This window comes from Kogia breviceps, chromosome 9 (assembly GCF_026419965.1).
Source record: "Kogia breviceps isolate mKogBre1 chromosome 9, mKogBre1 haplotype 1, whole genome shotgun sequence".
Lineage (NCBI taxonomy): Eukaryota > Metazoa > Chordata > Mammalia > Artiodactyla > Physeteridae > Kogia > Kogia breviceps.
In genome coordinates, this window is record NC_081318.1 from 28,729,830 (window position 1) to 28,747,244 (window position 17,415).

Below are 17,415 nucleotides of genomic sequence, written 5' to 3' on the forward strand. Positions count from 1 at the left end.
CAAGCCTCTCGGGCTGGTGAGTGCTGGTCGGCACCGATCCTCTGTGCGGGAACCTCTCCGCTTTCCCTCTGCGTCCCTGTTGCTGCGCTCTCCTCCATGGCTCCGAAACTTCCGCCCTGCCCACCCCCCATCTCCACCAGTGAAGGAGTTTCCTAGTGTGTGGAAGATTTTCCTCCTTCACAGCTCCCTCCCAGAGGTGCAGGTCCCACCCCTATTCTTTTGTCTCTGTTTTTCCTTTTTTCTTTTGCCCTACCCAGTTATGTGGTGATTTTCTTGCCTTTTGGGAAGTCTGAGGTCTTCTGCCATCGTTCAGTAGGTGTTCTGTAGGAGTTGTTCCACATGTAGATGTATTTCTGATGTATTTGTGGGGAGGAAGGTGATCTCCGTGTCTTACTCCTCTGCTGTCTTAAAGGTCCCCTGGCCATGTATTATTTACTGTGATCAGCGATTGACTGCTGAAATACTGTGTTATCTAAATTCCATTTTCTTTGTCAGAGAAAAGCTTTCTTATTTCAGTATTTATCCTAAGCATTCATACCCATCCTGCTTTATTTCTTTTGCTAATGGCTGCTGTCTGCCTCAGGCAATGGTTCCAAAGTTATAAAGAGTGGCTCTTGTCCTTTTCACCCATGGTTTCACTCAGGAGCTCTCATACTAAAATGGGGCAATAGGCAGTGTGGTATCAATAAGTGCAACTTCCAGCCCATTTTCTTCTTTTCTTTCACAAATTATTCTATTTTGACCCTTTGTTTTTCCTCCTGGAATATGTCAGCAGGGAGATGTAACAGGCTTTAGAAAATGCTGGTGGCAGGCATTATCATGGTTGGAAACAATATTATATAGCACTTACTATGTTCCGGACAATGTTCAAATTACTTTATATATTTTAATTTTTAAATACTCGCGATCGCCCTCTCAGGTAGGTACCATTATCAACCCATTGTACTGATTAGAAAACTGAGACACAAAGAAGTTAAGGCTGAGAAAGCTTGCTGATGCAGTACTGGATCTGCAGTGTGTCTGGAATTGGTGCTGAGGGATTAAAGTAGGCTGAGAAAGAGAGTATAAATGCCAGGTTTTACTGGAGACATCCCTTGCTTTGTGGCCTTGAGCTGGACACTCACTTCCTTTCTGAGCCTCAGATGTTTCACCTGTAAAGTAAGGTAGTTTTAATATATAATCTTAATGGTCCCTCTAGTTCTAACATTCTGTAATTGTAAATGTTTAAGTGGTGAAAAGCATGTGCATATTTTAAAAGTAATAATAAATTTACCTAGATGTTTACTATTTTCAGTGATGTTCATTCATTTCCCTCTGGTATCATTTCCCTGAAGAATCATTAACTTCCTTTAGCCCTTTACTTGAATTTTTATTTCAGATATTCTCTTTTCAGTTCTAAACTTTCCATTTAGTACTTTTCCCCCCTCTTTCTCTCCTGAGAATTTCTATCTTTTTATTTATTATGAGTGTAGCTTCCTTTATCCCATGGAGCACAGTTGTAAAAGCCACTTTACAGTCTACCTCATATTTCCAAAGTTCTGGGTAAACTTGGACTTGAAATATATTGATTGCCTTTTCCCTTGAGAATGGATCATGTCATAGTTTTCTCATTTTCTTAAGCTGAATAATTTTGGAGAACATCCTGGATGAGGTGAAGAGTCATGCTGTGGAGATTCTGGATTGTTACATTTCTCTGAAAAGTGTTGATTTCGTTTGGTTTATTTGGCCTTTTTTAGCAGGCAATTAACTTGGCTAGACTTAAAGTGAAAACTCTGTCTCACCTGAGACAGGTAGCTCAAGTACAAGTTCAGCTCTTTCATCTTTATCTGGATTGCTTGTCATCTGACCTGCACATGCTCGGTCCTTCCAGACTTGGACCAGAGTTTACATGGAAGTTGGGCTTCACTTTATCTGAATCTGTCCTTTTTGGCATTTTTCCAGTCACAGTCCAGAGGCTGTGGTGCTGTTTGTTTTTAGCCCTCTTTCCTCAGATCAGAAAGTCTGTGAGTTTGCTGCAGGTTTTTATCTCCTCACACCACGTGGTCCCTCCTCAGGGCAATGCCAAGAGAACAGAAAGTTCAACTACGGCACTGCTATTTCTTCCGAGTTTTGACACTCTCCCCAAACCGCCTACTATTCTTCATTCTCTGAAGCCCCCATGTAGTTAGTTTTGTTTGTATTCTGTCCAGAGTTTATAGCTGTTATGTATAGGAGGGGAGGTCTGTTAGAACTTAGTCCCTACCTGAAAGAGAACTCCCCAGTCATAATACATTAATTAAATCAGCTTGACTCCAGCAGAGCTTTGGAGTAACTAGAAGAGCTATCGGTGAGCCTTTGGCTTTAATTCATCTTTTGAATCTTACAAGTATGCATTTCAGTGCAACTCTTACCTTATTAGGCCAAAATATGGAAAATGTTGCATGCTAATTTGCCTTTGTGAATGGATTTAACTGTTATTTCTTGAAATGTCCTTTTGTTTGGCTGCTCTAAAATCATTTACCATTCTAAGAAGCTGTTACTAGCCATTTTCAAGTCACAAATTATTATGTTTCAAAACTTCAATTACAAGTTTCTTTCTATTTTTTAACTAATTAATTTATCTATCTATTTACTTATTTATTTATGTCTGAATTGGGTCTTTTGTTGCTGTGCGTGGGCTTTCTCTAGTTGCGGTGAGCGGGGGCTACTCTTCGTTGCAGTGCATGGGCTTCTCATTGAGGGGCTTCTCTTGTTGTGGAGCATGGGGTCTAGATGTGCGGGCTTCTGTAGCTGTGGCACGTGGGCTCAGTAGTTGTGGCCCATGGGCTTAGTTACTCCACGGGATGTGGGATCCTCCCGGACCCGGGCTTGAACCCGTGTCCCCTGCATTGGCAGGCGGATTCTTAACCACTGTGCCACCAGGGAAGCCCTACAAGTTTATTTCTTTGGGACCTTAGAACACAGTTTTTCATTCCAATTTGTCCTTAATCAAAATTGCCATTCATTCAGTACAGTTGATCTCATACAGATGTTAGGAGAAAAGCAAGCCAATTCAATGAAATCCTTAGCAAAGTGTATTTGAGGGTTAGCCCATGTAACTGATGAGATAAGTAAAATTTAAATAAAATTTTTCTTAAAGAAGAAAATATAATTTTTTTACATTATATAATAGTACAAAATATTAAAGTATCACAGATAAGTGGTATGTAAGTATACAGCATGATAAACTATCACAAAGACACCCATGTGAACACTCCATAGGTAAAAAAGAGAACAATGTTAACATCCCAGAAATCCCCTTGTGCTCTCCCAGCACCGTTCTCACTCTCCTTCTGAAAGGTACCTACTATCTTGACTAAAAACTATGGATTAGTTTTGCCTTTTTGGGGAAAATTTTATTTTTTGAACATATTAATCAGAGTTTAAACTCACTTCTGATAATCACAATGAACTTTTGGGTCTGTTTATGTTCTTCATTTTACTTTTTCTTGGTTTTCAGTCAATTCTTATCACTTAATATGCCTGTTTAGTTTTGATTGAATGTTGGATATTGTGCATATAAAATTTTAGAGATGATATGAGGCTCTGGATGTTGTGTATTTTTTTCAGAGAAGATTTCCTTTGTTTCTGGCAGGGGGATAGGCTAGGAAAAAAATCACCTCAGTTCATGATTCAAAGGTGAGCTTTGGTCCTTTGGAAAACCGATGTTTTTCAATTTACCATTTATTTAGAATATAGTCTTCCAGGATCCCAAATGAAAATCTGGCCTTTATTAGGATCCCCTTCAACAGAACTTAAACTCCAGTTTTTGTCACCCTATTGTTTAAGGTCAGCCAAAAGCTCTTCTCAGTTTCTCTCTGCTCAGCACCCCAGCCATTGCTTCCACATGGGTGACTACATCTAAGAAAAGTGCGTAGATGTCTGTTGACAAAGCCAACTTCCCTAAATTGTCACAGCATCTTCCTTTTATATGTCACTAAGGTCTTCCAAACAGTGTGGTGGGATTGTCTTGGAGACGTCTATCTCAGCCTATCTTTGAGCACTGGACATTTTTGAAAACTGATGACTGTCTCTATGTAGTTTTAATAATATGTGTATCTGCTTACCACTGAAAAATTAAGTATATTTTCTGTATTCTTTTCTGATAATGGTATGGGAGCTATACTTAAAGTACCTCGGAGATATTGTGGGTTTAGTTTCAGGCCACTGCAATAAAGTAAATATTGCAATACAGCTAGTCACGAATTTTTTGCTTTCCCAGTGCATATACAAGTTATGTTTAACTGATACTGTAGTCTATTAAGTGTGCAATAGCATTAAGTCTAAAGAAAATGTACATACCTTAATTAAGAAATACAATATTGTATATCAATGCCACTTCAATTAAAAAAATACTTTATTGCTAAAATATGTTAACCATCATCTGAGCCTTCAGCAAGTCGTTATTATTTTGCAATAGTAACATTAAAGATCACTGATCACAGATCAGCTTAACAAATAATAATAATAATGAAAAATTTTGAAATATTGGGAGAGTTACCAAAATGTGACACAGAGACATGAAGTGAGCAAATGCTTTTGGAATAGTGGTACTGATAGACTTGTCCAACACAGGGTTGCCACAAACCTTCAATTTGTAAAAAAAAAAAAAAATCAGTACCTGTAAACCACAGTAAACTGAACACAATAGAACAAGGTATGCCTATGCCGGTGTATGCACTGTCCTATTTCCCACAGATTTTCCTTTCTGACTTGAGGTCCCTATGGACCCTGTAGCACTGCAGGGCACAGGATATCATTTTGAACCAATATGGAAGTTTTGTTTCAGTTGAATTCAATAGATATTTCTTGTCTGTTGGAACAAGGCACACATATAAGTGAAGAGAATTAAAACACAGTTTCTGACCCATAGGAGCATGAGGTCCAGGAAGGGGATACGATGCGTGTGCAACTCTGCCATAAGATGGAATGTGACAGCCATCAGAAATATGCTAATGATGTTGTGGAGGGAGAGGATCTGCCCTTTTGGGAAAGTCAGGGAAGGTGACATTTGAGCTGGTTCTTGGTAGATGTATAGGATCTGTTCATTTGCGTAGGTGTGGGAGGCATCCTGTGTGATGGAGACGGCAGCAAAGGTGGCAGTAATTTAACGTAAGCTTTCTGTGTGTTGTCTGGTCTGGTGGAGTTAAGGTAAATATGTTGGTTCCATGTTAAAAGGGTCTTAACACCAGGATAAATAGCTTGAAATTAATTTAGAAAAGACTGATGAGGGACTTCCCTGGTGGTGCAGTGGTTAGGAATCCGCCTGCCAGTGCAGGGGACACAAGTTCCAGCCCCTGTCCGGGAAGATCCCACATACCGCAGAGCAACTAATCCTGTGAGCCACAACTACAGAGCCTGCATGCCACAACTACTGAAGCCTGCACACCTAGAGCCCGTGCTCCGCAACAAGAGAAGCCACTGCAATGAGAAACCCACGCACTGCAATGAAGAGTAGCCCCTGCTCGCTGCAACTAGAGAAAGCCCGAGCGCAGCAACGAAGACCCAACACAGCCAAAAATAAATAAGTAAATAAAATAATTTTTTTTTTTTTTTTTTTTTCGGTATGTGGGGCCTTCCACTGTCGTGGCCTCTCTCGTTGCAAAGCACAGGCTCCAGATGCGCAGGCTCAGCGGCCATGGCTCACGGGCCCAGCCGCTCCATGGCATGTGGGATCTTCCCGGACTGGGGCACGAACCCGTGTCCCCTGCATAAGCAGGCGGACTCTCAACCACTGCGCCACCAGGGAAGCCCCAATAAATTTATTTTTTTTAAAAAGTGATGAGCCTATAAAGTGTTATATGTGAAAGTGACAAGACATACCACATGTTCCAGGAGGCTTGTGCTTGCAGATTTGTACTGGCTGAATTCTAGCAAGGGAGACAGTTAAATGCAGTAATCAGACAGCCTTTTGTTATCTTTTATGTTTGCCTTTCTTTAGGACTCAAGACAATTATTAGGGACTTCCCGTTGGTCCAGTGGTTAAGTTCTGTGCTTCCACTGCAGGGGGCACGGGTTCTATCCCTGGTTGGGGAACTAAGATCCCGCATACAGTGTAGCATGGCCAAAAAAAAATGAAATGAGGATTGGCATCTCTGAGGAATGCAGTTCAAGACAATTATTAATTTCCTTGGGGAAAAAAATCCATTGAACTTTAAGTAATTATTGCATGTATCCACTAAGGTATTTATTGAATATTTACCATTTTATAATGTAGTAGGCATACAGCAAGATGCCAAGTGCAGTTCCTGCTCTCCAGGTCTGCTTGGGGGCAGATTTTGGTAAAGGCTTTTCAGAGGAGGCAATTCTTCAGCTGCATCTTGGAGACCAAAGAGGAGGAATTCCAGGTAGAGGAATAGCATGTGAGGCATCTACATGGTGTGGCACAGAGGCAGGTGAGGGCGTGATGCAGGTACGCAGCTCCACGCTGTTAGCAGGACTGAAGTGTTGGGTGTGAGGCCAATGGGAGGGTTGAGGGCAGGAGAGGCAGAGCCAGACTGTAGAGGAGCCTGAGACTAACTTGAAGGCAACGGAAAGCTACTGAATTATTTTAAATAGGCACAGGAGAAATAATCAGATTTGTGTTGTAGATTGGAGATAAATGGAAGAAAGAGAGGTGCGAAGTAGTTCCCATGGTCCCAGTAAGGCCTAAATAAAGCTGTGGAATTAGAGATAAAGAGCAGAGAGAGAGTGAAAAGATACACAAGAGTTCAGCGTTTTAACCGTATACCGAGTGAGATGTGAACTCGTTTCATTGTCTACTTACTAATGGCTCCTGGCTTGTAGACAGGGTTGGTAGGTGGAGAAGTCAGCTTGAGAAGGAAATACTCCAAAGGTGCCTGGGAGAAACAAGCAGTGGGGAGACCCCAGGTGTGTCCATTTCATCAGTTTCCAAAAGAATGCCCTGGCTTTGCCATTATCCCAGCAATAGAGAGCCTAGGTGTCTTATGTTTTAGATACATGGAAGTAGTTTTATATTTATTTGAATACAGTAAACAAATACTGTCCTGCCAGCCTCTGGTAGGTACATTTTACACTTTCTTAGTTGGATGAGTGCTCTGGACCTTAACCTATGGATAAGGAAGGAATCATTGTCTCATTGGCCATCAGAAGCAATCGTACTGACTTATATGACTTTTACCCTTTGGCTGTCTATTCAAGGATTCTATACCTTGGAAAAAAGAGGAGGACTGGGATGCTGGGATGTTAATTGGAGAGATGTGGCTTTTGTTGTTGGCCATCTGACTCATTCTTGCAAGATAATGGGAAGAGTGTGAAAGACTTTTTGAGTCTACTAGGTCAAGTCGTTTTCCTTGACACTTTTGAAATGCTGATGTGCCTATACATAGAACTAATATTGACCTGAGGGGAGACTCTGTTGTAGGGTTGGTGGCTCTTTTGTCTGGAAGATCCATTCTCTACTTCTAATAAAACAGCCTGAACCTTTGGGAAGGGGTAGAATTCCCCAGCGTGTGATGATATCTACCAGCATGCTCAAAGTGACACATTTAACTGGTGGGGAAGCACAAGTCTTTTGTGCTTCCAGTAAGCAAACATGATTAAAGTTTGGTTTTAGAGTTGGAAATGGTACTGAAATAACATGTTTTAGGGGGGCAGAATTCATTGCTTATAGAAAACTTCTTTTACCAATTTTTTTATACAATTCAGTGATTTTCAAAAAACTGTTTTCTAAACTTTTTTTTTTTTTCCTTTGACTAATATTTTAATACGGATAAACCAGCAAGAAGCCTTCTTTACAATGTCACTTCTCTCTTTCCAATCTCTTTTCCTTTTCAGATATTATCAGACGCGACACAGCCTCTTGAAAGTCAGAATTTTTCTCCTGTGGTGCGAGATGTAAGTTATGAAAAGAATTTCTTTTCATGAATGTCTTATTCCACCACTATCCTTGCTCCCTAGTCCCCCCTTTCCTTTTTCTCTCCCTGTCTTTCTCTGTTATTCTCTCTTTTCTCTATTAGTCATGAGCCCATGTTTGTGGGACTAAATGTGGTGACTAAAGAAATGTCTTGTATCGTATATATTCAGGCAGTGATTACATCCAACGGCACATTGTCTAATAAGTATAAATATATCCAGAAACTCCGGGAGAGCAGGTAAGCATCATTCACATCCTCTTGTTTACTACCTTTATTCTTATCTTGGATCTCATGAGTACTTTTACTAATGCTTCCATGTGAGTTCGTGATGCTAGGATTATGCAATATGTAATTTTTAAAAATGTCTGTAAAGAATAGGAAATTCAAACGAAGTGACTGCCTGGAACCAGTGTGAATTCTTTTCCCTTGAACAGTATTATAGCATCATTCTGGCTTTCTGTTATCCATGTAGACTTGGGTGTAAGTAAGCAAAACTCCAAAAGCTCTGTCCTTGTTCTTTCTCCAGCATTTTGCATATTGTAATGTCTCAGCTATTCTCTCAAAGGAAAATGAGCTTGCTGACCCTTTTTGTGGTGCTTTCAGGCTGATTTTTAGTTGAGGATTTGGACTCTCTTTGGTTTAGGATAATACTCGGCAAAGTGGGCTTTCGGTTAGAAATTAAGAAAAGTAGTGAAGAAAGAAAATCGTGAGAGGTCAGTTTTCCCTGGGGATTCTTACTAGGAGGAAAGTGTCAGGAAGTAATGTGGCAAACCTACTGGAGAGACCAGTTCTCTTAGGAAGGTACTTAGCTAAGGCCCTGGTTTCTATAACCGGTTTTACTACTCAAAGTTTGGAAACATTGACATTTCTTTGGAATGTTCTGGTCTCCAACTGATTGCACTTGATTCGTGTTTATATCTGCTTCACTGGTCTATTCACATAAAAAAAAAAAAAATAACCCATGCACTGAATTCTCAGGAGAAGCCAGAGTGAGAAAATTAAAAACAAACAAACAAACTGCCTGATCTTCTTTCTCAGTTTTTCCACCTATAAGAAGTAAATAAGGGATATGACCAGATCAAGTACTACTGTTACGCCTTTTTCAAATGTGTTTGTTAGCTTACAGTAATTTTTTGTGTGTCAGTGAAATATTCTGGCATGATACAAGAGTGTATAATTTGTTTTTTAAAAAAGCAACTAGTTCTATAACTCCGTAGGAGAGTGTCTTGTAGGGGAAACTGCATATATTTGTTTTTCATAGTTCTGTGTATCTTTGAATTTTCATCATCAGATGGTCTGTTTCTTACATTACGAATCCCAATGACATGTCTAACATGGCCAGTCGCTCTTTACACACCATATTTCACGTAGCGGCAGGTCTGTTGGCTCCATCTGCTAGGACTTCCTGCCCTCCTTCCCAGGTAGAACCTTGTGCCAAGAGACTGAAAATGAAGATTGCATTTTGGAAGGATATTGGAGTTATCTTGAATCCCTGCCTTGTTCTTTTGTTCTCTTCATTCCTTAGCACAATGATTATTAACCTGGAGTGCTTTGGCGTTGCTGATGGAGTGGACAGTGTTAAAATCTAGGAGCGAGTTCTTAAAAATGTATTTTGAACGTTTTATTTTTTGGACACCAAAATAATGTGTTTCAATTACACAAACTACAGAAAGTGCTGTTAGAGAGGATCTGTAATAGTGTTTCTTTCTGGGAGGTGAAATGGGATGGGGGTGGAGGTTAAAGGAGTCCTCCCCTCATCAGTAATATAAGTGCTGGGGGTGAAGAGGGGGCAGGAACATTTTACATTTAAATTTATTTTTATTCATTTATAATTAATGAAATGAAGTGAAGTTAAATAAAGGTTAAAGTTTGAGAGACATCCTGCCCTAGAAGATTCCAGCAACAGAGCCTCTGCTTAAGTCCCTGTCACCAAGCCATTTCCATGGTTTTATAATGTTATCTGGGACTCTGATTCAGAAGACTTTTAATGAGTATCTTCCATCTTTAAGGCAAAACGCAGTGAGCAATAGTGGGTTTATAAGCTAAGACTTCAGTCACTGTCTTGGAGGTCAGAGTTTGCAGGAAAGACAAAGAGTTAGCTGTCAGGAAGGCACAAATTCCAACAACAGAAAAATTCAAGAATTAAAGTTCTGCCTAGTGACTCATCTTATGTAGGTTTCTACACTTAACCCATGGCATTTGTGATTTCAAAATTATAGTTTCAACTGTTTTCAAGTGACCCCGAAGATAAATCACAAGACAGTGTCTAATATGATAATAATCTCCTCTGCAGATCGTTGTCTTCTCGGATTGTTGTGAGGAGTAAATAAGGTTCTGATGTAAGGCCCCCAGCATGATTTTGAATCATGTCCCCCGGAAGGATAAAGTGTGACACCAAGTTACTCAGTTGTGAGTAGCCAGGCACTGGTCCAGCATCTGCACCTCACTAGTGGAATAGGGAACTCATACACCTCAAAGATCTCAGGGTCTGTTGTTCATCATACAAGATCTAAAATAATGAAAAATGTTGGTATTGGGAACTCCTGTTGAGGTTCTTACTATAAGAAGTGTGGGAAAAAAATATTGCTTCACAGTCTAAGTTTTAGTTTGGTTTGGGGACAGCAACATTTTGTTATTTGAAACTTTTTTTGTTCAAATCCCCCCCCCACCCCCTTTATTTATAGGGAACGTGTTCAGGCACTTTCAGTGGGCACCAAGAAAAAGGTCTTGGTTCTTGGATCTGGTTACGTATCTGAGCCGGTGTTGGAATACCTGTCCAGGGATGACAATATAGAAATAACAGTAGGTAAATAAGCCCCAATTTTTAAAGAAGGGGAAGTAAAATTGATTTCAAGACATGGCTACTCTGTGAATTTTAGGGGACTATCTTGTTTCTAAACTTCGAAAAATTATTTTTGGAGATGTTAAAATGTGTTTTACTCTCTGACTGGTGGAAGGAAATCTAAAGATTGGACTTTTAAATTCTTGAATAGGTTCTGACATGAAGAGTCAAATCGAACAGTTAGGCAAGAAATATAATATTAATCCTGTTAGCCTGTACGTTGGTAAACAAGAAGTGAAGTTGAGCTCCTTGGTGGCAACGCAGGATCTTGTCATCAGGTTCGTAAACAGTGAGAAATGATTGCCGTACGTTTTGTTGCTGTTGCTGTTACTTCTCTTCCCTTATTTTCTCTCCTCTCCACTCTTCTCCCCTCCTCTCCCCTGTCCTCCCTTCCCCTTTCCCTCCTCTTCTCTTCTCTCAGTAAACTTTTAAACTCACATGTGCATCCAGGAAAGTGCACACATCATAAGTTTGTAGTTCAGAGAATTTTCACAAAGTGAACACATGGTGTAACCATCATTCACATCAGAAACAGAATATAATAGTAGCCAAGAAGTGCTGCCTATGCCCCTGTTTGTTACCAGCCCCATCCTTCAAGGGTAAGCACTGTCCTGGCTTCTAACATAGAGATTAGTTTCTGCTAGTTTTCAATTTGTCCAGTCGGAATCTTTCAGTATGTCCTCATTTGTGGCTGCCTTCTTTCTTCAGCATTGTGCTTGTGAGAGTCATTTGTGTTTGTTGTCTGTAATTGGAGTTTATTCTCCTTACTGTGTAATATTCCATTATGTGAATATACTATTATTATCCACTTGACTGCTGATGAATGTTTAGGTTGTTTCCAGAATTTGGCTATTATGAATAGTGCTGCCATGAACAATTTAGTATTTGTCTTTGGGTTACCGTATACGCACATTTCTGTTGGGTATTCACCTAGAAGTGGACTTGCTGGGTCATGAGGCACTAATGACTTATATTTTGGTGGCTGTTTTTTCCTTTGGACTTCTAAAGCTTAAATGAAAGTGAGTAGATTCTCTAGCCCTATGACCATTTTTAGCCTTAGCAGAGGAACATATCTTGAAATATATCATTCCTTACTATCTAATACAAATGCAGATGTAACTCTAGATGCAGGGCTACAAAATGAAGGCTAGATACTTCATTTTGAAAATACCAAAGTGATAAGAATAAGCCATTTATTCTTAGAATATCATTTTTCCACGATGGAAGGAAGAAAGTTAACCTGCTTTTTCATACTTAGATCACTTTCATAGTTAGATCAGATTCAGATGGTATCTTTGGAGGAAGTTCTGTGATTTCCTCCTTAAAAAAAGGGGGGGGGTTGGAAAACAGACACAAAGAAAGGTAATTCTAAGTGGGAACTTTTGCGTTATCTCTTAATATAGGCTCACTTTGGACACTTAAAAACATTATTCAATGTGTGAAAATTTAGTGTGCATTAATTATTTTTCAGCAAAAGTTTATCAATAACCAATAGACCTTGTCTGTCAGGTTTTAATTGTGAAAGTAAGTCCTTATTAAAATTTAGTATTCTAGCCTACTTAATAAAACAAAGAGAATTTGTTTTGCCACGCATAGGTACCTAAACATAACATTGTTTTTTGATTAAAAAAAGAAAAGAACATAACAAAACACATTTTGGACAAAATCAGAAGCAAAATATGACAAGATAATGGACACGATAATAATCTATTAACAGGTGTAAAATTTAGAATTCTGCGACTTGGTGACCTGCAATCAGATTTAGCATGAGCAAAATCTGTTTTATATTTCATTTTTCTCAGTTGGTTGAATGTCTGTGGTGAATAGTGGAAATGCTGTTAAATATTCCTGTAGTGTTTCTTACATAGCTTTTCATTTTTTAAGTTGGAGAAAGAATGTTTTGATGTAAACACAATGTTAGGGACTATCAAAGTAAAATGAGTGAAGAATATGTTTCACAAAAATTTTATAATATGTCAAATTCTCATGGTTTTATTTTGCAGTTTTGGTTTTTAATGATTTAATGCAAAGTAGGAATTGAGTTTGATAAATTACTTTGAAAATTAGATGTGTACTTTGTGTATGTTTTCACAAGTGGCATTTCCAACTATTTGGATTAATTATGTCCTCTTGAGTAGTTGCTACATTACATACACAATGAATTATGAACTCTAATCCCTTTGTCTACAATAGGCACCATCAATCGAAGTTCTGTTATTCTAGTTCTCAGCATATTATTAGGCTAGTGCTGATAATGCCCAAATTAAAAAATATTATTAGATCTGAATAAAATTTTTATCAGGCAGGTTTTCAATGTGGAGAATGTGACAAAAAATCCCCACTAACCTTTAAGATGATGCCACTAAACATTTTCTATTAATACTTTTCCAACTAAGAGTTTTGCAAGTATTTCGTTCATTGGCTTTTAAAGGGCTACCATATTTAGTAATAATTATTTTTGATTAAAAAAGCCAAAAAACAGAGATCAAGGGCTTTATATTGTTACTGGCAAAATATGTACCCAATTTTATTCTGCATGATAATAAATGTAAGTAACAATACTCTGTTCTATTAACCTGAGAAGGAATAAGTGCCTGAGAGGTGGTTTTATTGTTTTGTTTTATGTGAAATAGAGAAAATATGAAATAAACAGGAGGAATTTAACAAGCACAGTGATATACTGTAATAATGTTTATAAGTTTGTATTTATGTTTTCATTGGTACTGTGTAGATTGCTTTGCCAAATAGGCAATAAGCTAGTAGAACTTAAATAATACTATGTGATTGACAGGATGCTTGTTATTTCTTGGATAGAATATGAATATACTCATTTATATGTAAATTTATGGAAATTCTTTTTTTTGTGATTGTGTAGTCCCAGCACCAAAGTAAAACACCAGAGCCAGATTCTTAGAAGACCCAAAGTTGAGTTTTGAGTACAGTTTCAGTTTTTGCTCACCATATAGACGTTTAGCTGTTTCGATAGCTTTTACACCTAACAATACCATTGAAACTTATTTCTTCCCCTGGCCTCTCCTAGACTCTACTCTTTAATGTAACATATGGGTCACTTTGACTTAGTTTAACGATAGCCATTTGGGAGATGTGGAGGTAAAAAGAATAGCAACCTTACCTTTTACTAGGGGACCCAAGACAGAAAATCATAGAAATATAAGGATGAGTAGGATAAAGTCCATTAAATGTTACAGAGGGATAGCTGAGTGCATACACAGGAAGATCTGGATTTAGGGGAATCTGGGAAAGCTTCTTGGAGGAGTTACCTTTTCAGACATTTCTTTAAGGAAGGTATGATCTGCATGGGGGTGGGTGGGTGAGGGATTATTTCAAGTGGAAGACACAGTGAGAGTAAAGGTTCACAAATGGAAAAGTAAAGACTGTGGGTGGAGAATTACAATAGCTTCTTTGGTCCCCATATATGGTTTATGAAGGAGATGCAAGGAGGAAAAATAAAAAGGTTAAGTGAAGGTCATATTGTGGAGAGTTTTAAATATGATAACAGGATGAATTTATTCTGTAGTCTTCAAGGAGTCATTGATCATCTCTGAGAGAATAATCAGTGTGATCTCTTCACTTCAGTGCAGTTCAAGGTACATTGGCGGACGGCTGGAAAAGAAAGTTCCTGATTAGTTTCTCCTTCTGTTTTTAAGCTTGTTGCCTTATGTACTGCATCCTCTTGTGGCCAAGGCATGCATCGCAAGCAAGGTTAACATGATAACTGCAAGCTACATCACCCCGGTGCTAAAAGAATTAGAAAAGAGGTACGTTTCAGTAGGTTTTCAACAAAGTAGCTCCATGGAATTGTTTTTATTTTCTATCCAAATTTTCCTTCCTTCTCCTTCCACCTCTTTTAGTATGGAAGATGCTGGCATCACAGTCATTGGCGAATTGGGATTGGACCCTGGTCTTGATCATATGTTGGCAATGGAAACGATAGATAAGGCCAAAGAAGTGGAAGCCACGGTGAGCCCAACTGACACCCAAAGGTCCATTTAGGAAAATATTAAGAGGTCCAGATTTTTGTGTACAGAAATAATCTTTCTATAATTCTGATTAAAGAAACTACTGTATTCTTTTTTTAAAGGTTATACTCCATTTATAATTATTTTAAAATGTTGGCTATATTCCTTGTAGCTTATTTTATGCATAATAGTTTGTACCTCTTAATGCTCTACCCCTCCTCCCTTCCCTCTCTCCATTGGTAAACACCAGTTTGTTCTCTATATCTGTGAGTCTGCTTCTTTTTTGTTGTATTTACGAGTTTGTTATATTTTTTAGATTCCACATATAAGTGATATCATACAGTATTTGCCTTTCTCTGTCTGCTTATTTCACTTAGCATAGTACCCTACAAGTCCATCCATGTTGTTGCAAATGGAAAAATTTCATTCTTTTTTATGGCTGAATAGTATTCCATTGTATATATGTACCACATCTTCTTTATCCATTCATCTGTTAATGGACACTTAGGTTGCTTCCATATCTTGGCAATTGTAAATAATGCTGCTATGAACATTGGGGTGCATATATCTTTTTGAATTAGTGTTTTTGTTTTTTTCAGATATATACCCAGGAGTGGGATTGCTGGGTCATGTGGTAGTTCTATTTTTAGTTTTTTAAGAAACCTCCGTGCTGTTTTTCACAGTGCCTGCACCAATTTACATTCCCGCCAATAGTGTATGAAGGTTCCCTTTTCTCCACATCCTCACCAACATTTGTTATTTGTGTTCTTATTGATGACAGCCACTCTGACATGTGTGAGGTGATAGCTCACTGTGGTTTTGATTTGCATTTCCCTGATGATTAACAATGTTGAGCATCCTTTCATGTGCCTGTTGGCCATCTGCATTTCTTCTTTGGAAAAATGTCTATTCAGGTCTTCTGCCCATTCTTTAATCAGGTTGTTTGTTTTTTTGATGTTAAGTTATATGAGCTATTTTTATATTTTGAATATTAAACCCTTATCAGTCATATCATTTGCAAATATTTTCTACCATTCAGTAGATTGTCCTTTTGGCTTTGTGGATAGTTTCCTTTGCTATGCAAAAGCTTTTAAGTTTAATTAGGTCCCATTTGTTTATTTTTGCTTTTATTTCCTTTGCTTTGGGAGACAGATCCAAAAAAACATTGCTGCAATTTGTGTCAAAGAGTGTCCTGCCTATGTTTTCCTTTAGGAGTTTCATGGTTTCTGGTGTTACATTTAGGGTTTTTAGTCTATTTTGAAAAGAAACTGCTATATTCTAACTCATACTTTGACTAGAAATTTCAAGTAAAATTTTGAAACTGCAGAAATATTTGTATGGTAAAAAAAAAAGTCCAAGCCTTAACAACAGATTTTTAGAGAAATAGATGCAACTATAATATATATTTTGGTTTGATAAAAGATTTTAGACTGCTTTGGAGATTCTATAATAAGGTTTGACTTTTAAAAGTGGTAAAAATTCTTTGTAATATTATCAACCTGTTGGTATGTAAAGTATCTTTTACACATAAGAAAGAACTATTGGACATGAAAATGTGATGACTCAGATTAAACCTAACCTAAAACAGGTTATATATATTATAAATATATATATATATATACACAAACACACATATGTAATATAGAATCAAATTAATTAAATTATATATCATATCAATTAATACTATTTTATATTAATTACATATTAATACTGATAATTATACATATATAATCAAATTATAATGAAGTATATAATTTGAATTAAAAGTCAGGAGGCACTGACCAAGCAGAATTGAACTAATAGTTGGATTGTTTTTTGTTTTTTTTTTTTTTTTTTGCGGTACGCGGGCCTCTCACTGCCGTGGCCTCTCCCGTTGCGGAGCACAGGCTCCGGACGCGCAGGCTCAGCGGCCATGGCTCACGGGCCCAGCCGCTCCGCGGCATGTGGGATCTTCCCGGACCGGGGCACGAACCCGTGTCCCCTGCATCGGCAGGCGGACTCTCAACCACTGCGCCACCAGGGAAGCCCTAATAGTTGGATTTTTAACGGAGCAAAATGTTAGCCACAATCTCTAGATGATTTAAAAATAAAATATATATATATATATATATATATATACACACATATATAAACACACATATATATATATAAAAATATAACTGACTTAATCAAATGGTGTTTGGCTTTAAGGATGTATTTTTGAAAGCCTTTGTAACTTTAAGAAAGGAGAAACTAACAAGTTTACCTTATTTGTGTCATTGTACTCAATTAATTACTCGGATAGATTTGGATAGATTATTCTCCGTAACTAATTGTTAATTTCCCTAATTTATTGGTTCTTTATTTTACAGATTGAATCTTATGTTTCTTACTGCGGTGGCCTTCCAGCCCCTGAACATTCAGACAATCCTTTGAGATACAAATTTAGCTGGAGTCCAGTGGGAGTTTTGATGAACATAATGCAGCCCGCCACCTACCTGCTCAATGGAAAGGTGAAGGCTCATCATCAAAGCTTTAGAGATACAAACCTGCAATAACTGCCTAAGAAAGTCCAAACACTTTCTCCCCAATACCAACGCCCTTTAATGCTGGCTGTGCTGTGCTTGTCCTCCATTCTCTCCTCCCGCACTGTTTCCCAGTGTGTGTTTTCTGTTCCATTCCGTGTGGTCCCCTCACGGTTCCCAGCAAAGCCCAGGCT

General features: G+C 38.2%; 1 protein-coding gene across 6 annotated transcripts in view; it reads left to right on the forward strand.

Annotated features, from left to right (window-relative positions):
• The window catches only part of AASS (aminoadipate-semialdehyde synthase), a 76,548-nt gene that overhangs the window by 32,595 nt on the left and 26,538 nt on the right, over positions 1-17,415 (forward strand). For all 6 annotated transcript variants that reach the window (XR_010842127.1, XM_067042275.1, XM_067042277.1 and 3 more), the window contains 7 exons: positions 7,816-7,875; positions 8,065-8,132; positions 10,580-10,701; positions 10,889-11,015; positions 14,406-14,516; positions 14,610-14,718; positions 17,069-17,209. Coding sequence is in view for 5 of the 6 variants with exons in the window: in XM_067042275.1 (XP_066898376.1) it covers positions 7,816-7,875; positions 8,065-8,132; positions 10,580-10,701; positions 10,889-11,015; positions 14,406-14,516; positions 14,610-14,718; positions 17,069-17,209 (738 nt within the window). In the remaining variant the exon portion in view is untranslated. The remainder of the gene's footprint in view (positions 1-7,815; positions 7,876-8,064; positions 8,133-10,579; positions 10,702-10,888; positions 11,016-14,405; positions 14,517-14,609; positions 14,719-17,068; positions 17,210-17,415) is intronic.